We start from the raw sequence: 25,920 nt of genomic DNA on the forward strand, positions 1-25,920 counted from the left end.
GTCAAAATCGTCACAAGAGATTGGATAACCGCGCCCAGCGTGCTGATACCAAAACATGATGCTCACCAGGATCCCTTAGAGTGACACTTTGATGAGGCTTTGGAGAGGTGCAGTCTTCATCTGCTTTAAAGACATGATAACTTGCATCTATCACTTTCCTGGTTGTGCTCTGAGTAGTTGTGACACCATGCAAACCTCCATCATCCTACTTGGAAATCTTTCAACATTTCACAGTCACCTGTTTTATTATTTGTTGACTCAGTAGCGTTTTAAAAAGTTGTTGAAGTTCAGAGTTAAGCACATGAATGTTCAGAACTGTGTATTTTTCCCCTGCTCCTAGATGCCTCTGTTATTTATTTCATTAGCACATACAAAACCAAATGATCTTACACAGTTATGCATGAATTAAGATACACGGGTAGATGGTACAAACTGAACATATTTCTTACATTGTGTTTGAAATGCTTAAAAAAATCTCAAGTAAATACCTCCATTCTTTCTGTTACTGTCTGTTGTGTCACACGAGGCAATCCTGTAGCAGACAGCATGTAAAATAGCATTATTAAATACTTCTGGAGATTGAACAGTTGTATCAGCAATTTTGTAACTGGAAGAGTGAGTTGTTCATAAGATGTAATTGCCTTTTAAGTATGTAGTGCTATAGTTGAATATTTAGATTTTGAACATGGGCTGAAAGGTCTAATATTAAACACCTGAGAATACTTTTGGGAAATCTTTTCTTTCTTTCTTGGAAACAGTTTACCATCATTGCACGTGAACTATAAAGAAAATACATTTTTCTTCATCAACAGTCCTGGAAAATTGGACTTCAGTCTTGTCTCTTAGTTATTTTTTTGTGAATTTCTGTACGGGTTATAGTTTATTTACTGGTTATAGTTATTCTTACTAATAGGAAGCATGCAGTAGTAATGTAGTATTTTTAAACTGTTTAGACGTTCCAGAGGACTTTGCAGAAATCTCTTGTTAAGTTCTTCAGGAAACAAATACTTTGAAAATCTAAGAGTACTCCAGGGCATTTAATTAGATTTCTTGACCATCCCTTGGAAGTGAGAGTAGGGAAAGCAGTCAAAGAAGAGCATGCTAATCATGGTTATATCTACAGTTTGAGAGCAAGGATTCCCTCTGAGTTCTCGCATAGCCAAGGAGATGAGCTAAATCTGCCAGTGCAACAGTGAGGATCTTTGTTTTAAGGACTCTTCTAGTTCAAAGGTGCAATGTAGCACACATGGCTGTTAATAGATTGCTGACATGTAACCTGAAAATTTAAACTTCAATTAATAATTCAGTATTTTTAAATTATAATATTTGTGTCACTCATTGTACTTTTCTGCCAGTGTATATAAGTATTTTAATTGTTTTCTTCAAAACACATGAATGCAAAGAAAGAGCAGCTTTCTAGGCTTGCTTTGTTTCCTGTCTTGGAGAAAAGCTGATATTTGCCAAACAAGGCAACTATTTAAAAGAAGTTCCTGTGACCTGTATTGTCTTTTTGTTCCACAGATGAGGAGACACTCCTGCTTTGTTTTTTTGTTCTGTGGGATATTTTTGCCTGGAATCCTTGGTTTTCCACAGACAAACACCTCAATTGATTGTGATTCTCTGTTACCAAACTATGAAGCTGAACCACAGACATCTGCACCACCATATATTATTGCTGTATCTTTTGATAACTTTGAGCCAGGAAATGAAGTCCAAGGTAAACAATTGGAATGACATAAAATCTTGGTCTGTGTCTTCCAGAATTACCAATCTTCATAAAAATCTCCCCATTTCTCTCTCAGTCTAGATAATTTATTTTTTAACTTCAATCTTGTTTACATATACCTGAGATGTTATTATTTTTTATGTTTAATATCTATATGGACATACTTGTATAACTGAGAATGCATTCTTTCTTTCTTTCTTTCTTTCTTCTTTATCTAATAAATATATCTTAACTTTATGCTGTAATTTTTTTGTGACAAAATTAAAATTGAGTAGGACAGCTAGCCAAACTGGACTAATAATTAGTTGCTCGTTAACTTTGTATTTGAGTGTTTGCTGTTGAATCAGGCCTCTGCAATACAAAGGGATCCTACTCATTAGTCCTTCACATGCTGTCATCCTACAGGAAAATAAAAATTCAGGACGCAGTATGAGACTACTTAAGGGTGATACATTTTGAGTCACCCTTCTAAGAGCTGCATCCTAGATTTTATCACATTGCATGAGGTGGAGCTATTGTGGCTTAAACCCCTTTTTTATCTTCCTAATCCTAAATTGTTCTCTGGATGGAGAATCTTCACAGCAGGGCCACTGCTCATTTGGTAGAGCAGAATTCCTTTTGGAACTGTCAGTAAATCATTAATCCCATGTTACTTTATAGAGAAGTGCTTTTCCAAATTTTTTCCATTACCTTTATTGCCATTCCCCTTATAGTTAAGAAAGGTATTTTAAATGGTTTTTTTAAGAATTGTACAGGGCTCAAAGTAATTTCTGCACTGTGCAGAATTATGCACAATGCAATCTTGTGCCTTGGACTGAAGCAAATTGCATGGTAAACACTTAGGCAGTTTTAGTGGTATATGAAATTTACATTCCTCAAAATGCCTCTTTTCACAGTAACTCTCGAAGCACTTGGAGATGCTGGATTTAAAGGATTTAATCTACAAGCTCGAGAAATAGATGGAGATGTTCCTGTTGGTACTTTTAAAATTACAGATCCAAACACTAAAGGCTTGGAATGTCATAACACGACGGTATGTGTGTAGTATATGGAATACTTACTGGAGCTTGGGTTTCTTTAAAATTATAGAAGTAGGGATCGTTTTTATACAGCAAAGCTATTTCTTCAGTAGAGTTTAAAAGGTTAGATTTTCTCAGGAACTTCAGCCGTCCTTTATATGTGGTATGAACCTAATGTAAAAATTCCCTGGCTCTTTGTAGCAGGGCATCAGTGTTAACTGTTGTAATAGAGACAGTTTTTGTAATAATATAGCTAAAAATCACTCTTACATCTTAAATAATTATATGTATTTCTTTTTAATTGCAGAATTCAGCAGTAAGTAATGCAAATTCAGATGTGAAACAGAAGGTTACAACAACATGGATTGCTCCACATGATGTTAGAGACGTTCAGTTTATGTAAGTAGTTGTTTGTTGGGGTTTTTTTGCCTTGAAATTTTCTTTGTCTGTTGAGATAGACCTTTGTTGCTGTTTGAGATATTCTTGTCCAACATAGTTTTTTTCATAGTTTGCCATAACTTCACACTGTGTTCATTAAATTATTTCCATTTCAAGATATAGTTGTAAAAGTTAATGTCGTAAGGATCTTAATATATGTAAATAATTCCATTAAGCATAATGTTATTAATGGATCTTTGAGTAGCCATTTTTTACACTTTGAATTCTTTAATTACAACAGCAACAAAATATGCATGTAACTCCTTCCCTGAAAAAATTAAATTCAGACCTATTCAGTTGTACCTTTCTTCATTTTGAACAGTGGCAAAATAGTAATTTGATGTAAATTCTTCTAATATAAATTTTAGAGTAAGTGTATGACCTATGAACTAATTTCTGAAAACAGCAGAGGACGTATTTAGACTACTTTTGATGCTACATTTCTTGCAGATGTGAAACTTGTAAAAACACCACCTACCCTAAAAAATGCATGCTTGAAGTATATTGGAAAATACCTAAATATTTGATAGCTTGTATTGTTTGAAGTGCAGATTTATGTTAGGACCATCTTTGCCTTGCTTCATTAAATCTTTGCCTTGCTTCTTTAAATCTTTGCCTTGCTTCATTAAATCTTGAGGAACACCAAGAACAGGCAAAAGAATACAAAACCACAATTGCTTCCACTCGTTATTGCCATGAGAATCAGTTCTCCATCATAGATGCAGATTGTCAGAGCATGTGGGACAATTCTCATGGACATTTGAGCCAATGCTCCCCACTGGCATCAGTGCTTCTTCAAGCAGTGTCTATCCCTCTTCTGCTATCCCACTTCAAGCAATGTCAATCCCTCAGCATCTGTTTGAGTTATCTTCAAAGTTATGCTGGATGATAATACAAGCCACTACAAGGAAAAGTATTCTGTGAAACTTGCACTGCATACACTTAAAACCAGAACACAGTGGATATTCTTGGCTGGGGGCAAAGGGGGACAAGAGTTTATTTATATTTTATATTGAAATACTTTGATAGAAAATAAATTATTTTGTTTTCTCTCTAGTGCAACTGTTGTTCAAAATCTAGAGAACTTTTGGGTTGGAATTCAAAGCAAAACTCTCACACCTATGAATTCTGCATCAGTTAATGTGACAGGAAAAAGTAAAAGGAAGGTATGTTTTAGTGTATCACAATGATAGAAATTAATACAGTAATTAAAGTATCTTTGGCTTGATACAAGATATACACTTGTCATTTATTCATTAACTAAGGAAAATCATTAGATGTTTTCAATCATTTTAATTTAACTGCCTAATCCTCTTATAAAAATGATGAAAAAATAAAGTTAGTACTCTTTTTCTCCTACAGAAACGAGGAAAGTAATAATCTATTTATCAAAACAATCCATATCTTAAAGCAAAAAAAAAGAAAATAAAATTGGTTATAGAACTGTACTGTATTTCTGATGTATAGTGCTATTCTTAACTGCTGCCTCAGCCCCTGGGAACTGTAACAGTACCATATTCTTGAAAGGAGTTGGTACCATTTTTTTTACAAGAATTATGCTTTTATGAAACATATTAAACGTTGGCAGCTCAAGTAAAGAAAGCCTCCTCAAATCTACTGTGTTGGACTGCAGCAGTAGTGATTTATGTGAACTAGTGATATAACCAAGAGTGAACACCTGTCTTAAATCTCTCACTTCACCAAGTGTATTTTCTGTTTCCTATAATAAGCTGGGGTGTTTTTTTTTTTTGAGTGAATAATTTTGTAATGCTTCCTCTTTTGTTTTTTCCCCACAGCTTATGATAGAATTAGAATGTAACAAGGTAAGAACAATTTTTCTTCAATTTCCCAACTTCCAGTCACCTCAGTTTTAGAGTTCTTCTCCTACTGGTCCAGTTGTTTCATGCTTGTATCATTAAGCTTCTATTGTACCTTTCAAATTAATTTCCTAGCAAGACATCATTTATGCTTTTGTACCTTTCAAATTAATTTCCTAGCAAGATATCATTTATACTTTCATTTTTTATTCGGTTTTGAATGTATTTTTATTTTGTATTAGTTAACATCAGTTTGCAGATTAGATTGTTAAAATGTGTAATATATTGTCAGCAATTAAACTCTTGATTTCTTCACTCAGACCATCAATGTGAATTCAGTTGATTTCCTATTTAAAGTCATTTTATATTTTTACTCCAGTCACTAAATAGTAATTGGAACCTGTATTCTCTTGCAGCGTGGAGGGACTTACTCAACAGGCCGATGCATCATGGTAAATATTCCTTCTCCAAAGACCTTGACATCCTGCTAACTGCCCAAGGTCTCAAGGTCTAGTCAAAACTTGCTTTTAGACATGTCTTTATCCCCCTTGTAACTCAATTTAATTTTCTTTTTGTTAGTTTGTCTCTGTTGATTAAAAATCCAAAGCTGTCTAAAGGATTGTCAGCCTCATTACCATTTCCTTCTGCAGAGTCTCTCTGCTAATCTGTAGTAGCTCTATAATAGAAGTTTTCTATTTTGTCTTTTCACTCCTTATTTCTATTGTTTTCTTGCCATTCAAGATCACTTATTTACTTGCCTTCTGCAAATCATGGTCTAGATATAAAATATAACTATTTGATGTTTTTCCTTTGAAAACTTTAATTGGCAGCTCAGTGAAGAAGCTTATTTTCCTTCTTGGCTTTTTTACAGTAAATATGCTAATGATTACATAATCATATTAGTAAAAAGCTTTCATCTGCTTTTTAATGATTGTGGTGGTGTAGATCTCCTCCTCAATGATGGACATCAAGTGTGTGATGTCAGATATAAAAGGATGCAAGCAGCAGAATTATATTATTTATAACAGCTGGATTGGCACAGTTTCGATTATTTGTTTTGAAAGATCTCTGAAATAATTTTAATAGTATTGGTGGAATTAAGTAGTAGAAAACTACTTTGTGGGTTCTTCCTTTTCCCACCAAGCAGAACTTTCTTTCCTGAAAATCACTTAAAATAATTTTTCAGCAAGATAATAAATACCAGTCCGGTTTCTTTTCAGGTTGGACCTTCCAGTTCCTCTCAGAGCAGTTATTCAGGCAGTCAGGTATGAGTCCTAAATTCCAGCATTTGTATGTTTTTCTTCAGTAACCTTGGATGACTAAAATTCTGTAATGTGAGGTGATTTAATACTGCACTGAAATATCTTCTCTGCTAGTTAACCCAGAACAGCAGAGGTGTTTATCCAGTGTGTTTGTACCGGGGCTAAGTTCAGCTACCTCCATTCTCTTGAACTCAATAGCTTGCTCCAGTTTAATGTCTGTATTGCTTTTAACACCAGACTATCTTTGCAGTTGAAAATTTGGGGCTATCACTGTCTAGTCAGCCTTTTAAAACTTCTGGGCCATGCATGTCTGCATTGTCACCACTTTCACTTCATTCATCACAGCAATGTATACTTGGGTTTTAGTTGATGCTCTCCACTACCATTAATATGCCTATTTTTCTCGTTAACTCTTGGATACTTTCTGGTGAGTCTCCAGTTTCTTGAACTGAGGTTATCAGGGACGTATTTCTTACTACTGACTAGTGGTTATATTTATTAGTGAATTATCTGGTAACATTCCATTTCTTCAATCTTTACTGCTTGTAATGAATTACCAGATGCAGAGAAATGCAAATTATTTTGATACATATGCTAAAGCCTGGTTTTCTTCCTCGTATTTTTTTAATATATAATACATACTCTTTTCTAAGAGTTGAGTTTCTTATCTTGTCATATAACTACTTGAAGTTATTAATTTTTTAGTAAAATATGGGCCATTCAGTAACATTTTGAAAGATTTCATGACCAGTGACAAAGCTGATGAAACTTATATGAAATACAGATGATGTCTCACACTAAATTAGAATTATTACAGGCAGGTTCAGTGAACTGGTAACTTCTTTATTTGCTTATCCTTGCTTGCACATACACACCGACAGCTGCACAGCTTTTCATGTCATAAATAGCATGGCATTGGGTTTTTTCTCTCTTGTCCATTTGAGTTTTTTATATAGAAATAATTGACTTCTGTTTTTATTTCAGGGTGGAGTAGTCTACACAATAAGCAAGAGTGGATGTGGCCCTGTAAGTACTATTTTTACATTTTATTTTTTGTCCCCAGCATAACTATATTCATAGTAACTCCTAGCTTTCAATGGCATTATTTAATGAATGTTCATGTGGGAGTCTCTGCTACAAATAGAAATACTGATGAGAAATAACTGGTTTATTTTTTGTCTTAGGGAGGTGCTGCTGGTGCATATGGCCTACAAGCCTGCAGAGATGTAAGCTGGTTATATATGTTTTTACTGATTGTCTACTACTATGCTTTTTAACTCATCTCCTTATTGAAAATTGCATTTGATCCTGTTCTGGAGAGCTATTGAAGTCTTCCTCAATATATTCAGGAAAATACTGTTAGCTAGAGGTACTGTTCTGAAATTAAACCCCAAAATTAAAAGGTGTTACACTGACACTTCAAAGCCTAATAATTTATGTTTTAAGGTGTATATGTACACATAGGTGATACACAATATCACATATTAGAAAGTCTTAATTTATTTCCCTACTAAAATGTCAGAATTCTTACTGTGTAACACTTTTTATCAGGTAAAATTATTGTCTTTGGATATTGCATATTTTGGAATATTATTAGAGATTCTTTACAATCTTTGCATATTAATTCTTTAATTAGTAGAGGAATTTCTATTGTCCATCTCATTAATTTTTTTTCACGTGAAAAAAAATTAATAATTAGTAAATTATTGTATAAATAAATACCTGATTTACATTTTTTATTTCAGAGTGCATCCTTATCCAGCAGTGGTCTTACTTATGGCCAGGTAACTGTATTTTTCAACATCTTTTTAGCTTCCTAAGATATTCAAAAGCTAGGCAGTTATGCCTAAATTTACAAAAAAATAATTAAATTTGTGGAAGGGGATAAAGGAAAACTTTCTTCAAATGATTTAGTAATGATCATACCTGGAAATATCTTAATCAGATGAATGACATATCTGGTGTTTGTTTCTGTATCCGTACTTCTATTTTCCACCAAAAATCAATTATATTTATTCTATAAATGGACACCAGTTACTTTTACTATACTTTTCCAAAAGTCAGTGCTTTGTTTGATGGTTACTAAGAATTAAAAGGGTTCTTTTTTTGCTTTTGGGTTAGGTTTTTGGATAAAGGTAGAAGAGTTTATTTTTTTTCCTTACAGAGAGATTTTTTTTCCTACAACAAACTTACAATTTGATGAAACATTTGCAGCTTTTATACAGTACTCTGTAAAACTAGCAAAATAATTGGGCTTTTTAAAAAAAGTGAAACCAGTTGATTTATTGCAGCTGTTCATTTATTAACTGCCAATACATTCACTTTCTTCAGACTCTTACTTTGTTTTGTACCTCATGGGTATCATATTAGTATAATATTCTTGTGGAGAATAGTGCTGTAGTTAATTTGCCATACATTTACCTAAGTAACAAATGAATTCTGTACTCTTTACAGTCTGTCCCTGCAAGCAGTTCAGATTCCAGTAAGAAGGTAAGCACTCCTGTTCAAAGGGAAAAATTCTTACAGTTGTAACTTGGCATGACTCCTGTTGTTTCAGTCAAGACTTTTCAAGGTTTTAACCCAGATTAATTCATATGATTTGATTTGGTTCTTAGAGGCTGGGAGAGCTCCTAATAAGAGAATATTAAAACAGCAGAAGATACAATTATTGCATTTGGCTCATTTTTGGATTTTTTTTAATGAACTCAATATCAAGTCTTTTTTATTTTTTATCATGATACTGAATAAAGACAAAATAAATTGATGTTCTAGTTTGGGGTGGAAAGTTGAGGATCAAAAAAGGGCACACAGTACAGGCAAATAGATATGGTACAGGACAGGAAATCCTGCTTCTTCCTCTACAGCTGTGTCATCATGTGCCTTAGGGAAAATCTTTAATCTGCTTATATCCTTGTGTAAACTATATATAAATATATATCATTCTTTGTTTGGTGATGTGCATTATTTTTTTTAATAAAAATGCCATTTTATAAGAGGGATCTTCCATAGCATTATTATCAGAGTTTGTAAATTTACAAATTTTAGTATTCTTCATTTTTCTGGCATATTTAGTAATATATAAATAATCTTTATGGTAAGTAAATAGCTTCCTCTGATTTCTCCATAGGTTGTGGTCGTTGCCAACAGCAACCCTTTTCCACCTGTGGTAAGCTGTTTTTCTCTACAATACAAATTTTCCCTACAAATAACTTCAACCCAAAAAGCTTTCAAACAGCAGCGTTTTTAATTTTCAGAAATGTTCCTGGAGACAATTTTTTGGCAGGCAAGATTTACCCTATGTGTATAGTTATCTTCAGGGAAGGTGTGTTATAAGATAGGTGCAAACCTCGTGGTTCTGTGATTGCTGCTAATGCTTGCAGAGACAATGGATTAGCTGCAGACACCAGGTCTCTCCATGTATGCAGTCTCTGTGTGGCCAAATGGTTTTGATTTTCTGTTTCAATTGCAATTTCCTTCTGTAAGTTTACTTCCATTCTCATTTTTAAATTATTACATTTCCACTCTGCTTACTTGGAACGAAAACTAAGTTTAGCCTTCAGGTGCTTGAAGTGAGCTTTTATAATGTAATATTTTATATATGTTGAATTTCTAATAGAATGTGTTGTTCTAACTTGAATAAAGGTCAAGGTGCATTTATTCTATGTCATCCTTTTTATATAATTCTTTCACATTCCACTATATATTGCATCTGAAAGATAAGGGCCCTTTTTCCCTTCCTCTGCTGCAATATTCTCTTTGGGCATGACCTTGTGCAAAATAATGAAAGATTTTTCTGTTTCTTTGCAGCGTCACACCTTCCCTCAGGTAAGAATACTTTTTCTTTTGATTCCTAGGATCATCATAGTTCTTATGGGATCAAACCAGTTGTCTCAGGATGGTGTGTGCTACTCTTTTACATTTGTCCCTCATGCCTCAGAATTCAGCAGAAAAAATGCCTGGATGAGGAAGTGGATTTTTGTGTGTTGATGTATGTGCAGTGCAGGTGACAGTGAGACAGGCTGGAGGGGTGATGATGTCTCAGTTTCCCTCCTCACATTTGGAAACCCCAAGCTGACTGGTAGTGCAAAAAAGTTGTGCACATAACCTGTGCTCTGCTGCTCTCCACAGATGTAAGAGTAGAAAATTAGTAGGGTCAGTCTGCCTCCCCAAACCTTCAAGCTGAGAATAAACTAGCTTAATGCTGGGTGTTAAGAACTGGTACACAGTACATCACACATACGACTTTTCCCTTTATTTTCACAAACTGATTAGTTTATAAATACTAAATACTGACTTACTATTTTCTGTTTAAGTGCATTGCATTAAACAATTAGCAATTAGATGTGCTATATTATGTTTCTTTGTTTCTGGATTTTTTTTTTCAGAGTTTGGGAAGCTCTGCTACAAGGATCATAGTACAGGTAGACATTTTTTCTCCATTACACTTGAGTTTTAAATGAAGGTTTGCCTTAGTAAACTAAGTAATAATTCCTCTCTTAGGGAACAACAAGTGTGGATAACTTAAAGATATCTTACATGTCTACAAACTACAGTGGTAGAGTAGGGCATTTCTGTGACTACAGCAAAGGGGATATCTTAGCTGGTTGCTGAATAAAGACTATTGCAGCTGTTTTCTACATGTAAAAACTTTTAAAACCTCTGTATGTGAATTCTATTGCAGACTCAAAATTGGCAACATTTGACCATCTTGTCTGGTCAGGAAGGAGGGTGGAATTCTAAAGCTTGACTGTTACTCAGAACTAAAGCTTGAATGTTACTCAGTATGAAATCAAATATAAATTGCAACAGTTCCATTTTAATTTAAACAGCCCATTTTTAATGGAAACACCCATTCAGAATTACATTTTTAAAATCCTGCTGTTAATGCCTAGGTGAACTGTTGTATTTGTAATGTTACTTCTTGATAACCAGGCACTTGGAAAATTGATTGCAGTCTAATCTCACTACTAGCATGCTTATAAAATATTATGAATATCATTCAGACATATTTGTCTGGGTTCTTTGCCATTTTAGCACCCATCCCACTGTTAATGGCTAGTCAGTCCACCAGATGCCAGTCCATCAGACTACGACAACAAATTCTCACTTTCATTGGAAGATCAGTAGCAGGTTACCCCAGCTGAAATTTGTCTTTCCAAAACCATTGCTTCCAAAATGTATAGCATTATTTTCTTCCATGACTAGTGATGAATGCTGGCAAAGAAAGGAATAAGATTTCCTTGTTATTTTGTTTATGACTTAAAATATACAGTGTTTTGATTATGCAGGTTAACTGTTTTCAATGTGTAAATATTAAAAATATTTTATTCCTCTCAAAATTGAAATATTTTCTGGGAATCAAAATATTTTTTGCAGTGGTTTTTTGTTATGTTAATTTTAACTGTGGATTTTTCAATTTTTGTTTTGGCAAAGACTTTATCAAAAGTTTGTTGTGCTTATTAATGAAAAACATAATTCATAATGTAAATAGAAATAGATATGGGTTTAAGGCAATTTGTGAGGTACATTTGAAAGGTAGAATTATTTTAACTCACTTCAAATACCACAATATGACACAAAGATGTATTATACAATTAATTTTCATTATGAAAATCATATCAAGATATAGAAATACTTTTAACACTTCATTTGTGTAGGACTTTTATATACATTTTGTAGCATGTGGAGATGAAATAAGGTAAGAAAAAGTGTAATAAACTCTTCATAGCCATCAAACTTTCTAGTAGATGGAAGGACAGAATTGCATCTTGAAATGGGTTAGTGCATAAGCAATTCCTCTTAAAAATAAATAACCTTTTCTTTTGTTCCTGTGTAGAGTGGACAAAAACAGCAAACCAGCAGCAGTACTTATTTTCAGGTAGGTAAACTTTAAAAGTGTTATAAATATTCCTACAGACTTCCCTAAAACAGGGGCAGCACAACTTACAAATAAATTATTTTCTGCATATAAAAATGGATTTCACAGGTGCAGGTATTTCTATTTCCCAGGCTTTTGTTCATGAAAATACCATCTGATATTGGCATTCAAATGATTTTGTTTGTGATGCTCACAAATGCATTTCCATGTGTGCTGGTTTGGCATGAAATGAGTGTATTCCACTCAGAGCATAAGGGTCAAGGCCCTGAGAGGAAGCGATTCGAGGCTCATTACCACACCATCAGCCCCATACTGATAGATTCAGAGCCCATACATATTTAACCTCAAATTCCAAAAGTTGTAAAGGGTAGTTGCTTAGCCATATCAAGAATGATGAAAAATCATAATCATGGAACTATGTGCAATGTCTTCCAGCATTGCTTAAAGCCATGAAGATAAAGCTACTTGGGTGGGAAAAAAAAAAAAAAAGTGAGGGAATTCTAGAAAATATTCACACAGTGGCACCATAAATTCTTGTAAACTAAAACTTGAGAATATTCACAGTATGAACTCAAGTATGAAGGCTCTTTAGGTCTTCCTAGGTCTTCCTTCTCATGGGGGCTGGGGGTAGGAGGGGTGCAAAAGTCCATCAATATTCTCTGCAGCAATCATGCAACAAGAAAACTGTTTCAAATTGGAAGGTATAGGATTTAGGGATCAGTGCCACTACTCAACATCAAGAGTATTCAATATGCACAAGGTTGGCAGTCATGGCTTCTGATGAGAATATGACAATCTATTGCAGGGCTGTTAGCATACTGGTCTGTCTCTTTTGTGCTTTTTGAGAAATCCCCAGACAGCTGTATTTTTATAAACATTATGCTCTTTAAAAAAGGCTCCTTGTCAAGTTGGTAATTATCTTCTCTTTATTTACAGGGTTCCCAAGGCAGCCAGTCCTATGGTCAGGTGAGATGTTTTGCTGAAATATGTAGAGCTTTTCTGTAGGAGCCTGCTTTCTTACCTTCCTGATCTTTTTGAGTGGTTCATAAGTTTGGTTTGTACCACTGAAATACCATGAAGGAAAAAAGAACATAGTACAGAGGAACTTTAAGAGGAAATGAACTTTTCTGCTGCTGCTGTACTAAGACTGAGGATATAGCTTTGTTTACAAATGAACTCTTACCTTCCTTGCAGGGCTACAGACCTCAAGGCAGCAGTTCCTACAGCCAGGTAAGCATCAGGAAGAATAGAGCATTTCAGAATTGACACTGTAAAGGCAATTAGCAAACCTCAGAATTTGAACTTTAAAGGACATTTTCTCTGAAAGTGTCCATTCACACTCAGCGTGTATGCATGTGCTACTTGTTGTTCGGGAATCCCAGTGTGTAAAATCATCCCACTCAGCATCCTCAGGACAGCCAGGAGATGCCTGGCTCTGCATTCTGCCCTGCATGGCTTTAGCATGTATTTGCTTGCTGCTGTTGCTAATGCAGACCAGACCCCTTACTGAAAGGGAAGTAACCAAATGGTGTCCTTGTCTTAGGGTGGAGAGGCTGGCCCCCTTACTGAAAGGGAAGTAACCAAATGGTGTCCTTGTCTTAGGGTGGACCAAGTTTCTCAGGCAGCAGCTCCTATGGCCAGGTAAGCAAACTGGCTGTTCTGCAGAAAGTTCTTTACTGGTCTCTGTGACTGGCATGACTGGAAGGCTTTTGAGAGTGATGTTTCCCCTGGCACTCTGTACCTCAATTTGGGCCATGGTTTCTGCTGAGAATAAGACAATGTGCTGCACAGATGCACAGCTGTTAGCACACTGCTCTGTGTCCTTCTCTTCCCTAAAAGGAAGAAACCTTTTAGGGAATCCCACATGCAGCTGTTATTTCCAAAGATATCATGCTCTATAAAGAAGCCTCCTTGTCAAGGTGGTAATTATCTTCTCTTTATTTAAAGGGTTCCCAAGGCCTCTTCACTGATCTCTCTGTGACTGGCATGACTGGAAGACTTTTGGGAGTGATGTTTCCCCTGGCACTCTGTACCTCAATTTGGGCCATGGTTTCTGCTGAGAATAAGACAATGTGCTGCACAGATGCACAGCTGTTAGCACACTGCTCTGTGTCCTTCTCTTCCCTAAAAGGAAGAAACCTTTTAGGGAATCCCACATGCAGCTGTTATTTCCAAAGATATCATGCTCTATAAAGAAGCCTCCTTGTCAAGGTGGTAATTATCTTCTCTTTATTTAAAGGGTTCCCAAGGCAGCCAGTCCTATGGCCAGGTGAGACTTTGTTACTGAACTGTCTTGAGCATTTCTGCAGGAGCCTGTCCTGTAAATGGACGTTGGAACATGGGTGGATTTTTCCTTCCCAGTGTTTCTGAGTGGTCCTTGAATTTGTTTGTGCCACTGAATTTTCTGCAGAAGCCTGTCCTGTAAATGGACGTTGGAGCATGGGTGGTTTTTCTCCTTCCCAGTGTTTCTGAGTGGTCCTTGAATTTGTTTGTGCCACTGAAACATACATGAGGAGAAAACTAACATAGTAGAGAGGAACATTTAATGTAAATGGGCTTTTCTCTCTGGTATTCTGTGATTCTGCTTCGGCTGTGCTGGGACTACACTTACACAGCTCTTTTTACAAATTACTCTGTGCCTTTCTTACAGGGTTATCAGCCTCAAGGTGGCAGTTCCTATGGACAGGTAGGCATCAGTCAGTGCTGTGCTGGGACTACCCTTACACAGCTCTTTTTACAATTGACTCTGTGCCTTTCTTACAGGGTTTTCAGCCTCAAGGTGGCAGTTCCTATGGACAGGTAAATGTTAGTTGGAATAGAACACTTGAGAAAGCAAAGTGCCATTGCCCTGAAAAGTTAACAAATTTTAAAATATTCTTTTTTTAATTCACATTGAATTCTTAACCAATGTAACTCTGAATCCATTTAAAATGGTTTGTTTTGAACATGACTGTTGTGTTTTTCGTGGATATATACAGGAGTCGTAGATTTTTGCTGCAATCTTATCTTTTCCACAGGTGTGGAACTTAAAAAATTTATGGTAGAAATGGTCTGTTTGATGCTATTCTCATTCCAGTTGATGGTAGAATACAAATTCATTGTCAGTTCTTTGCTGCCTGCTTTGCTGTCAGCAGAGAAGTAACATTGAGAAATTGAAGTACCTTAGGTCAGATTCTCAGCTGAATGAAGAATTTATCTTGTAGCCTGCAACAAATGAATGTCTACCTCTCTTCACAGTTTTTATGTACAATAAAGCAGCACTAAGAGAGCTATGAGTTTTGTCAGGATCTCTATGTCAGATAGCAAAAATAGACCAGCATACTTCTAATACTTTTTGGTAATTCCTGTCTTCATAACCCTGCCAGGCAGCTGTGGCACAGGTCTGCAGGTACATGAAACAACTGCACTTTTTTGAGATTATATTATAGGCAGATTGCAACAGCAAATTATAACCACAGTAATTTTATATTACTGAGAATTTTTTTTTAATACAGTCATCCTTGGCTAATTCATTTGAACTGCTACTTTGAATTGCATTATTTTGTTTCCATTTTGTGAAGCTATAATTTTTCTAAGATTGTCTTAACTTTTAAAAATTATTTTTCACCCTAATTTTCTCTCAGATGAAGGAAATTATGCAACTGGGGCCAATGAAAAATAAAAATATATTAAATCAATATTCACCTAGTATTCAGCATTAGCCATCCAAGCCCAGTGTCTGAAAAAAGGAGAAATAAACATAATAACAAAATGTTGTGTCCCTTCCTGAAAAACTCTCCTAAGACTGGAGAACTGTCTGAGACAGATGTGAAACTACTCTGTGATTGTCATTCAATACACACAGTGTGATCACCTATTTCTCCAGAATAAGAAATATGAAAATAAGTCTAGTCAAGCAGTAGAGTCTGTACATTCTCTTATTCTGTTTTCTTCCCCCAACAATAGACATTAGAGAGGCAAGTGCTTCACAAATAGAGTAACTGTGACTCAATCATTAATTTCACACAGGGGTACCAGCCTCAAGGTGGCAGTTCCTATGGCCAGGTAAGCATCAGTCAGTCACCGGTAAGAATAGAGCATTTCAGAACTGGCACTGTAAAGGCAATTAGCAAACCTCAGAATTTGAACTTTAAAGGACATTTTCTCTGAAAGTGTCCATTCACACTCAGCGTGTATGCATGCGCTACTTGTTGTTCGGGAATCCCAGTGTGTAAAATCATCCCACTCAGCATCCTCAGGACAGCCAGGAGACGCCTGGCTCTGCATTCTGCCCTGCATGGCTTTAGCATGTATTTGCTTGCTGCTGTTGCTAATGGAGGCTGGCCCCCTTACCGAAAGGGAAGGAACCAAATGGTGTCCTTGTCTTAGGGTGGACCAAGTTTCTCAGGCAGCAGCAGCAGCTCCTATGGCCAGGTAAGCAAACTGGCTGCTCTTCACTGATCTCTCTGTGACTGGCATGACTGGAAGACTTTTGGGAGTGATGTTTCCCCTGGCACTCTGTACCTCAATTTGGGCCATGGTTTCTGCTGAGAATAAGACAATGTGCTGCACAGATGCACAGCTGTTAGCACACTGCTCTGTGTCCTTCTCTTCCCTAAAAGGAAGAAACCTTTTAGGGAATCCCACATGCAGCTGTTATTTCCAAAGATATCATGCTCTATAAAGAAGCCTCCTTGTCAAGGTGGTAATTATCTTCTCTTTATTTAAAGGGTTCCCAAGGCAGCCAGTCCTATGGCCAGGTGAGACTTTGTTACTGAACTGTCTTGAGCTTTTCTGCAGAAGCCTGTCCTGTAAATGGACGTTGGAGCATGGGTGGTTTTTCTCCTTCCCAGTGTTTCTGAGTGGTCCTTGAATTTCTTTTTGCTACTGAAACACCATGGGAAAAGTAACAAAATAGAGAGGAACATTTAATGTAAATGGGCTTTTCTCTCTGGTATTCTGTGATTCTGCTTCGGCTGTGCTGGGACTACACTTACACAGCTCTTTTTACAAATTACTCTGTGCCTTTCTTACAGGGTTATCAGCCTCAAGGTGGCAGTTCCTATGGACAGGTAGGCATCAGTCAGTCATTAGTCATTATACAGCATGTATTTGATGTTCCCATACATGTATTGAGAATCCACTGGTTTCTAGCTTGAACTAATATAGTGAGAATCGCTTTAGAATTAAGTCCTATGACCCTTTTTTCATATGGCTCTGGCAACAATTGGCTCACTGAGCTGCATTTTTCCCTGTAGAAAGGTGTGCATTCAGTTCTCAGCTTTCTGATGCACTTTAGTATTCAGCATACTCAGTATTTTACCAAATAATTCACAGTTGGATATAGTTGGTCTTTTACCCTTGAAGCACCCTGGCAGCTAAAGCCCTTGAAAATGTTTGAAATGAGAAGAGAGAATGAGTATATTTGGATCATGAGCTGCTCTTTTTCTTTTCCCCAGCAGGGTGGCTCTGCAGCTTATTTTGGCAGCAGTGGTTGTGGACAAGTAAGACTTTTTCTCCAAACTATTTGAAAACTAGACCCTGCTTTCTTTGCAATACTAACATGCTTTTAATAATTTTTATAATTTTTGTAGTTTGAAATCTATTGTTTGCATTGTTACATGAACTTATCTGTCACAGAGGTCAAGAAAGGCAGCTATTATTGGCCGTTGTAACCAATATGAAGTGGCTGCTCCCATTCAGAGTTACATACGGAAAACAAATAAGTGATTAATCTGTCTGCTCATTAAGTATATAAAGTCTTTGCTTGGGAATTTTTGGATGTTGCTCCATTTATTTTCTATAGAAAAGAACAGGAATAGAGAGTGGCTCAAATGGAGCAATAACTACATTAGTAGTTTTCATCCTGGTTTCATTTCAACTTGTCTTTGTCTACAGTGGTGTAAAAACAATGTATTCAGTGATGAGATCCCAGGGAAAAGGGTCATGGATGAGGCCAATAGTAAATTTACATTTAAATAAATATATTGAGCAAAGCAACCAGAATGAAAGGTAATCACAGATAAAGACATCTTAAGCAGCATCATAAGGAGCAGTACAATAAGGACACCATTACCAGCAATGAAAGTGATAAACACTGAAGAATGTGTTGTTTCCACTAAGCTGTGTCACAGGTTGACTTATCAAGAGAAGACCTGTACTGTAATATGGGAGGGTCACAACCAGGGTAGAACACTTTCTGGGTACTGTACCTCACCTTCTAATCACAACATATACCCAGAACAGGCAAATGAATGGCTCTGAGCAGAAACTTTGCCTAAAATCCATGGTGGTGAATCTAGCAAGAGATTGATGGCCACATTTAGAAAGATGATCACCCAACAGTAAGAGTTACTTCCAAAAAAACCCCACCAACAGTTCATCTTTACCAATCAAGAGATCAAGGGATCATCCCAGTCAAGGGATGATACAGAGAGACATCAATTACCAAGGTACCGCTTTGCATGTGGCTCACAAGTATTCCTTTGATCATCTGTTTGAAAGTGTCTTGATGCTTGTGTGGGGGTATGAGAGTGACAGAGGGTAAAGCCACACACTTAAAAGGTTAAGCAAAATTGAACTCACTTTCTGGAAAGTTAAATGTTGAATTTTGTAACACTAATTCTCACATAGGAAATTGTAAGGAAACTACTTTGCAAGAAAAATGGCATTTACTTTTTTGTCTGGTTGGTTTTTGACAGGGTGTCTCCTATGATAGCAATCCCTGCCACCAGGTAAATGGGCTTTCTTCTCTTATTTTAAGATGCATCCAAAATTATTTTTGCCGCTAACTCAATTAGTCCCAAATTCAGATTCATATTGCCAAAATCCATATAATCTTTCAAATTTTGAGATTAGAACTCACTCTGTTCCTATACACAGGAGTATCACAGGGACTTTGGAGCCTTCTCTTCCCCTTTTTCTTAGCATTATGTTTTGAAATGTCTAATTCTATAGGACATTAAGGACAGATTCTGGAAAGAAGTCTGCAGAGTTGCCTAACTGGTGTGACTTAAATCAGGGCTAGAGCTCAGCAGCCTCTCTTTTCCTATCAAAAAGCCAGAAAATATTTTAGAACTTTGCTTGAAGTCCCTGAAAAAAAAGTTTGTGCAGTGAACTATAGATAGCCACATGTGTATTTGTTGCAAGTTCAAGTTTTGGAGCTCTACAGACCACTATCCTAAAAGATGTCATTTATGTTTAAAGAAGTCACCCCTGTGATGTTAAAAATTAGGCAGAAAATGGCAACAAATTATTTCCTTTTTATTCACAATTCGTCTTTTGATTCTTACTAAGTTTTCACAAGAAACAGAAAAATTGGATAGATTGCTTCAACAAGCATTGTGTTTTAACAATATAAATATATACTATATTTATAAATATGCAAACAACATAGATGCTGCTACAATGTATTATTATTATGTGGTCAGAATGTACAATGCATTGTATGTAATATATTATGACTTGGTAGAATTCTATATTTAATAGGCATATATTTTATAACAGCTTTTATTTTTTTAAGAGAACCTATTTCTTTTTAAGACTAAAGAGAATGCTTAAATTTTGTTCTAAAATCTTCTAGAACATTGAAAGATGATACTTTTCATTTCATTTTCCTTTGTTCTGAATGAAGCCTTACTCCCATTTTAGTGAATGGCAAATATCCCACTCACTTAAATAATTCAGTATTTCACTATTCTTATTATGCACTTTTGACACTAATACTTCTACAAATATCTCTTCTGATTTCACTGGAAGGAATTACATTCCTCTTCTGAAGAGGGCACATTGAAATATACTGAGTGTTTTATTTAAAACCTTGTTCTCAAGGCCACTGTCTCTCAGAGGTCACAGCTTCCTGTATGATAATGCTACTAAGTAAATTTGTATAAATTAATTCCATTTGTATAAATTAGGTTTTCTACAGGAGAAAAAAAAAGATACATTCCCTACAAAGTGTTCATAATGGAGCTCATCTGTGCACTAGAAATCACTTAAATGTTTGAAGTTCCTTGATTTATGTCTCATCTAGTATTTACCATTGCATTACTGGCAATCTGTGCTCATTACATTAAAAATTATATTCATATTTTATATCTGCCTCTACTTTTTACTCTTCCTAAGCAAGTATCATAGCTTTATCAAAAATATTCCATGGTCAAACAGTGAGCGTCTAAAGCCTTTTTGTCTGATTTACAGGGTGGATCACAGGGTGGATCACAGGGTGGTCAGGTAGGTAGATCTTTATTATCCATTGGTAAAAATGTTTAAAGCAATTCTAATCCACAGTACAGTTTTCTTACACATGGGGGTATACACTCTTGCAGAGTCTCTCCATGCCCAGTCTGTAACTCATTCTCTGCAAACATATTTTTTATGAGCCCTGAAATTCCACTTATGTAAAAGTGGAAGTTACACAGAATTTCCATAGAACTCGGCTACCTAGGACAGCTCTATTCACTCAGATAAAATTCAGCTCTCCAGCATTATGACTGCTGCTGTTTTGTTTTCACAGGGTGATTCATACTCCTCACAAAACTATGGTGGCAGCCAAGTAAGTATTGCCTCCCACCAAGGTTTTATAATGACTTTAATTTCTGTGATGACTGATCAATATCTGATCGGCAATATGTTAATGTAAATTCTAATTATTTTGTTTTTGGTTTTTTTTTTAGCAGAGTGGATCATCCCAGAATTATGGTGACAACCAGGTAGGCAGAGCTTGATTTTCTCCAGGTAATAATTTTTATAATGTTTGATAATTTATCCAGAAATCTTGAAAATTGTATTTGTTCAAAGGAATCCTAGGCAATTGTTTGTTCCAGCTTTACAGCCTCTGAACCAAATCACAGTTTCCTCTGAAGCAGAGCTTATATTTGTTTGTTTTATAGGATGGATCCTACTCACAAAACTATGGTGGTGGCCAAGTAAGTAATACTCTATTTCACTACTTATACATCACTTCATATAAACTTTAGCCTCTGCTCAAAATCAGGTTTTCTATATTGTAGCTTTCTCCAATTTTGATTGGGTTTTTTGTTTGTTTTAAAGGGTGGATCATCCTCAGACACCTATTATGATAATCAGGTAGGTAGTTCTTTCTTTCTCCTAGTTACATAATATTTGTAGTCCCTGCATCTACTCAAAGATCTAATAAAACATAATTATTTCTGTGCTCTTCTTGGTTTGGATTTGTTTAGTTGGTGTTTTTTTTCTTTACTGGAGATTGGAACATTCCCTGTCAGCCACTATTGCAGCTATGGATTTGGCTCCTTTTTTTTCTTATAAAGATCCTAATTTAATTTAACTCAGCTTCTTTTTTCATGAGCATCTTTTCTGTCTTGTACAGTAAACATGAAAGTGTATTTTTAGCAATTCATTTTTGTGAAGAAATAACTGGTATCTGATGTCCTTCTAGGAGTCACAAGATTCCTCATATGACAATAATCCCAATGCTTGTGATGATGTGAGTATGCTTTCTCTAATGTATTTTTATCACAACGTTTTTCATGTAGATGAGAAAATATTGCTCTGCTATATGCAGTCTTTGGAGCAAAATGATCTAGAAAGAATGCTGAGTTTCCACGCTAACAGCTGTTTCAGTAACTGCCTCTTCTCTTGCTGAAAAGTGTCATATATATGTTTACAGATACAGTTAATGCTTTTAAATGCATTTAACTGGATGAAATGAAAGATGAATAAAAATACTTCAATGGTTTTGCAGTAACAGATATTTTCCTCAAAATCTAAGGGTACATTTTGCATGAATTAAAAAAAATAAAAACAACCTGCAAGAAAATCTTTAAGTAGATACAATTAATGCAAGAAGAAGGGACAGATATTCCACTGCTTTTCATGTTACATTTGTACTAATCTAAGTTGTTATTACAATGTTTTTCGGACTGCAATGGTAGAATTTCAAACTAATTTAGACAAGGCTGTGGAGAATGGGAGCAATAAGTCATTTTTGTAATGGGAGCAACAAGTCATTTTTGTAATGGGAGCAACAAGTCATTTTTGTTATGTCTGTATGCAGTATCAGAAACAATTTGTTTTCTTTAAGCTTGCTTTATTTGAATAATCTTTAAAAAAGGAAATAATGTATTCTTTTCCAGAATGACACTACCTACAGTTCCAATAGTCAAGTAAGTACTTTGTTTGTTCTGTAGTGTTCAAATTCTAATGATTAATGACAATGGTAGTAACTAAACACTTCTATATTAGACCTGTGGACCTTTAGTATATGATTACTTTATACTACCCTTCAAAAAGTTAATTATTTCTCTATACTCAAGGCTGCTGCACAATTACTTCAAATGACACAATATTTCTAAGAATATATACTAATAGATTTTGTTCATAATATGTCCACTTTGACCAGATAATTTGGGAATTCATCACCTGTGTACATGAGGCAGGTAGCCATATCAAGCTTTTCACACTCATTCAGATTTAATGTCACCTACATGCTGCTGTTGTAAACATTTCTGCCTGGTATTCCCCAGTATTACTCTGTCAAGACTTTCCATCTGTCCTACAAGCAAAAACAGTGATTACCATGAATAGATTGTGACAAGCAAATACACTGTTGTGTAAATAATTTATGTGTAAATAAATTACATTTTGTCTACTTGTTTCTGTTCATAGAAAAGCTTTTTCCATCTGTCACAGCCTCCTTTTGTTTTACTGCCATCTAGAGTAACCTTCTGTCATCAGCTACTTGCTTTTTCAGTTCTCAGCCATTCACTATTCTGCTTCACTGTTGTCCCTATTTTTCCTCTATAGTACTTAAGTACTGCACCAAATGTATTCTAAAATGTACAGAGGCCTTCTGAAAACATCTTTTCTTTTGGCTTGTATTTACCTTGAATTCATTGCACCAGGTCCAATTCCAAATGTTCTGAAAAAAAATTCCTTCAGCAGCAAGCCCTGTTTAGGAGCCTCCTCACTTCCTCTTTTGTACATGAAATATGATAATATTCCCTTGGTTATCTCTATCCAGTCTGTATGGCTGGACTGCTTTGTAAAAGAGTTGGCATCTAAACTTTCTCACAAAGAAGGATGGGGAATGTTAAAAAAAAAAAAAAAAAAAAAAAAAAAAGGAGGGAGAAAAAGGAAAAAGCATCCTTATACAGATATACAGATTGTATACTAAACTACAGTGGTTCAGCTGAGGGAGACTCCCCTAAGCAGGAACTTCTGTTGAAAGAGATAAACTGAAAACAGACAAAGAATATGCTTTTTAAGAATCTTACTGCTCATAAAAAAAAATTTCTGGACATCTTCATTTTCCAAACATCACCCTGACAAGTAGTATGTTTTTTTTGAAGCATTTAATGTGGACAACTACAGCTATAAAGTACTAACAGGCTTGTGGCTCCTTTGCAGCGTTCTGGTTGTACAAAGAAGAAAGTTGTTGCCCGAGTAAGTAACACCTTTTTTCTTTTAATTTTTGTCTGCTTGTAGGATTTTAGTCCTAACTATACCTAATCTGACTTAATTATACGTAACTTTTCCCTAATTATGTTTATAGTAGTCAATATCCTCCTACATAAGGGAAAAGTAAAATAAAATTGCTTGGGTATTTGTTCTTTGGATTAATCTCTTTAAAGAAGTATATATATGAAAAAAACCCAAAACATTTAAATCATGCTTTGAAATATAGGGTAGCTCAAATTCCTGTTCTTCATTAAGCACATACAGAGTTGGTCCAAGCTAAAGTCAATATTAAATGAGTATCATGCAAACAAAGGACAGCTAACATTTTAGCTGTAGAAAGATAGAATAATAAGTAAGGAAGAATATTTCCTACTTCATTATGTTCATAATAGGTGATACAAATATCTGTACTGTACAGTTGCAAGTCCGACTCAGTAGTAGCCTTATAAAAATTATGTGCAAATAGTCTTTTATTTTATAATAATGCATTCCTACTCAATGTACACAACAACGGGTCTGGTGCTCTTCTAAACAAATAACATGGAAAGAAAAAAGACCTATCTCTGATCATGGAATTTTCATCTCCTCATTGTAAATGCTATTAATTTTTTACAGGACACATCACATGTTTTAAGCAGAAGAGCCTATGATGTACAGGTAAACCATTCTTGTCCCTTTTTCTGAACAACTGCTGGTAGTAGTATTACCTACAAAAAAAGAAGGCTCTAGTGTCCACAAACAACAACCAATTCTCTTTAAGGTTAAGTATTTCTTTCCAAATAGAACTATGTATTTTATTTTATTACCCCTACAGAAATGTGTCTTTTTTTTTCCTCACAGAATGCATCTTCTTCAAATAACAGCCACTCTGACATGCAGGTAATAATGTAGTGTAATGTAGTTTTGTAAAAGTAATTTGAAAAACACAAACTTTATAATCTCAGATTCTTGTTTTAGAAACATTCTTGCAGTCTTTATTGTAGTGGCCATATATATAATTGTTTCATTTTGTATTTGGTAAGAAGGTACATTTTAGGGATTACATACTTCTGTTACAAAAATAGGTCCAACTTTCATATTCTGTAGGACATACAGAATATATACTTCACCAGTGTTTATATGAGAGAATTATGTGAAATTTAATTGATCCAGAGTGGCACCTTATTCTGGTTTTCTTAGTATCTTGGATTGGTACCCATCCCAGGGGTCTGAAATCCTGCTACACCCACATTAAGTAGATTTAACAGTAGCATATTCCTCTGTCTCAGAGAGCTTGGAGTTTAATTCAGAATTGCAGACAGATCTCTGAGCTTGGAAGGTAAAGGTTTTCTTAATTAGTTTCTCTAATGCCCATTCCCTATGAATAGTATCAAGTCACTTAATTAGGTTTCATGCTAATTTATGTTTTCACAAAAATTCAACAGGTGCAGGGAAGTAATAGAGTTTGTAATAGCATTTCTCGTTACATAGTTTAATACTTTGGAGTCTAATAAAATGCTTTAATAAAATATAATTGCTTTCTTCACAGGGTGGATCATTTATTGCTACCAGTGGATCAAGTAATCAGGTCAGGATTTTCTTTATTTTTAACTACTCTTGTTCAGATAGTTTCCTATTAAATGAATTAAAATCAGAAATCAGAGTCTAAGTAGTTTTACATGGAAGACTGGTGATGTTGTCCATTAATTTGTAAATGTGGCCCTATTCATATTAAATTTATCAGAAATGGCTCTCTGAAATCACTTTTTAGCACTGTTCCAGCATAACATGTGTTTTACTGGTGACAGCATAGTGGGATACTCCTGACTACCCTATACTTCTTGCTGAGACATCTGTCGTTGGGACATCCCACTGGGAGAGGCACTATCAGTCTGACTTCCAAAGCAAACATTAACAGCACACATCTGTGCTGTTCCCTCATTTGTTCTATGTACAGCAAAGGTCATACCTTCTCTGTAGTCCCACAGACTTTGCTCCCTTACGCAGTTTTGCATCTGAAATAAGACTGTATTTTTAATTTCCACAGTTTCCACAAAGCAATAATTGTTTCCTTTTTTTTTAAATATTTGTAGGGTGGTTGCATTTGTCCTGATGGAAGCAATGGTCATAGACAGGTAATTATATTTCTGAGTTTATACTTCCTTCTACTGTGACTAAAAATATCAAAATTTGTTAAATATTTCAAAATATAACCTCTCAAATCAATATTTAAACTGTTCTTTCCCTGTAAAGAGAATAATTGAAATTTCAATGTCAGTTGCACTGAATAATCTTTTCCCTTACGTAATGCCTCTGGGCCAGGAAAAAGGCCAAGGAATGTGCTTATGTGGGCATTATAGACTAGCTCTACCAAGCTTCTGGC

The 25,920-nt window shown here is 35.4% G+C and overlaps 1 protein-coding gene across 2 annotated transcripts in view; it reads left to right on the top strand.

Annotated features, from left to right (window-relative positions):
* Window positions 1-25,920, top strand: part of SLC35A3 (solute carrier family 35 member A3) — a 93,904-nt gene that overhangs the window by 26,180 nt on the left and 41,804 nt on the right. Inside the window, exons 3-40 of one of the 2 annotated variants that reach the window (XM_041421509.1) lie at window positions 1,522-1,717; window positions 2,623-2,759; window positions 3,053-3,144; window positions 4,241-4,349; window positions 4,980-5,006; window positions 5,417-5,452; window positions 6,221-6,265; window positions 7,247-7,288; window positions 7,447-7,488; window positions 8,008-8,046; window positions 8,717-8,752; window positions 9,390-9,428; window positions 10,070-10,087; window positions 10,648-10,683; window positions 12,099-12,140; window positions 13,077-13,106; window positions 13,335-13,370; window positions 13,743-13,781; window positions 14,380-14,409; window positions 14,904-14,939; window positions 16,149-16,184; window positions 16,509-16,553; window positions 16,850-16,879; window positions 17,156-17,191; window positions 17,579-17,623; window positions 18,821-18,853; window positions 20,319-20,351; window positions 20,635-20,673; window positions 20,795-20,830; window positions 21,011-21,046; window positions 21,171-21,206; window positions 21,538-21,585; window positions 22,235-22,264; window positions 23,508-23,543; window positions 24,174-24,215; window positions 24,399-24,437; window positions 25,087-25,125; window positions 25,631-25,672. In XM_041421509.1, the coding sequence (XP_041277443.1) occupies window positions 1,522-1,717; window positions 2,623-2,759; window positions 3,053-3,144; window positions 4,241-4,349; window positions 4,980-5,006; window positions 5,417-5,452; window positions 6,221-6,265; window positions 7,247-7,288; window positions 7,447-7,488; window positions 8,008-8,046; window positions 8,717-8,752; window positions 9,390-9,428; window positions 10,070-10,087; window positions 10,648-10,683; window positions 12,099-12,140; window positions 13,077-13,106; window positions 13,335-13,370; window positions 13,743-13,781; window positions 14,380-14,409; window positions 14,904-14,939; window positions 16,149-16,184; window positions 16,509-16,553; window positions 16,850-16,879; window positions 17,156-17,191; window positions 17,579-17,623; window positions 18,821-18,853; window positions 20,319-20,351; window positions 20,635-20,673; window positions 20,795-20,830; window positions 21,011-21,046; window positions 21,171-21,206; window positions 21,538-21,585; window positions 22,235-22,264; window positions 23,508-23,543; window positions 24,174-24,215; window positions 24,399-24,437; window positions 25,087-25,125; window positions 25,631-25,672 (1,788 nt within the window). Of the gene's footprint in view, window positions 1-1,521; window positions 1,718-2,622; window positions 2,760-3,052; window positions 3,145-4,240; window positions 4,350-4,979; window positions 5,007-5,416; window positions 5,453-6,220; window positions 6,266-7,246; window positions 7,289-7,446; window positions 7,489-8,007; window positions 8,047-8,716; window positions 8,753-9,389; window positions 9,429-10,069; window positions 10,088-10,647; window positions 10,684-12,098; window positions 12,141-13,076; window positions 13,107-13,334; window positions 13,371-13,742; window positions 13,782-14,379; window positions 14,410-14,903; window positions 14,940-16,148; window positions 16,185-16,508; window positions 16,554-16,849; window positions 16,880-17,155; window positions 17,192-17,578; window positions 17,624-18,820; window positions 18,854-20,318; window positions 20,352-20,634; window positions 20,674-20,794; window positions 20,831-21,010; window positions 21,047-21,170; window positions 21,207-21,537; window positions 21,586-22,234; window positions 22,265-23,507; window positions 23,544-24,173; window positions 24,216-24,398; window positions 24,438-25,086; window positions 25,126-25,630; window positions 25,673-25,920 lie in introns of those variants that run through there. The other variant, XM_041421510.1, reaches the window with a different exon arrangement.

The sequence above is a fragment of the Onychostruthus taczanowskii genome, unplaced genomic scaffold, assembly GCF_017590055.1.
Source record: "Onychostruthus taczanowskii isolate IOZ18803 unplaced genomic scaffold, ASM1759005v1 scaffold7, whole genome shotgun sequence".
Classification (NCBI taxonomy): Eukaryota; Metazoa; Chordata; class Aves; order Passeriformes; family Passeridae; genus Onychostruthus; species Onychostruthus taczanowskii.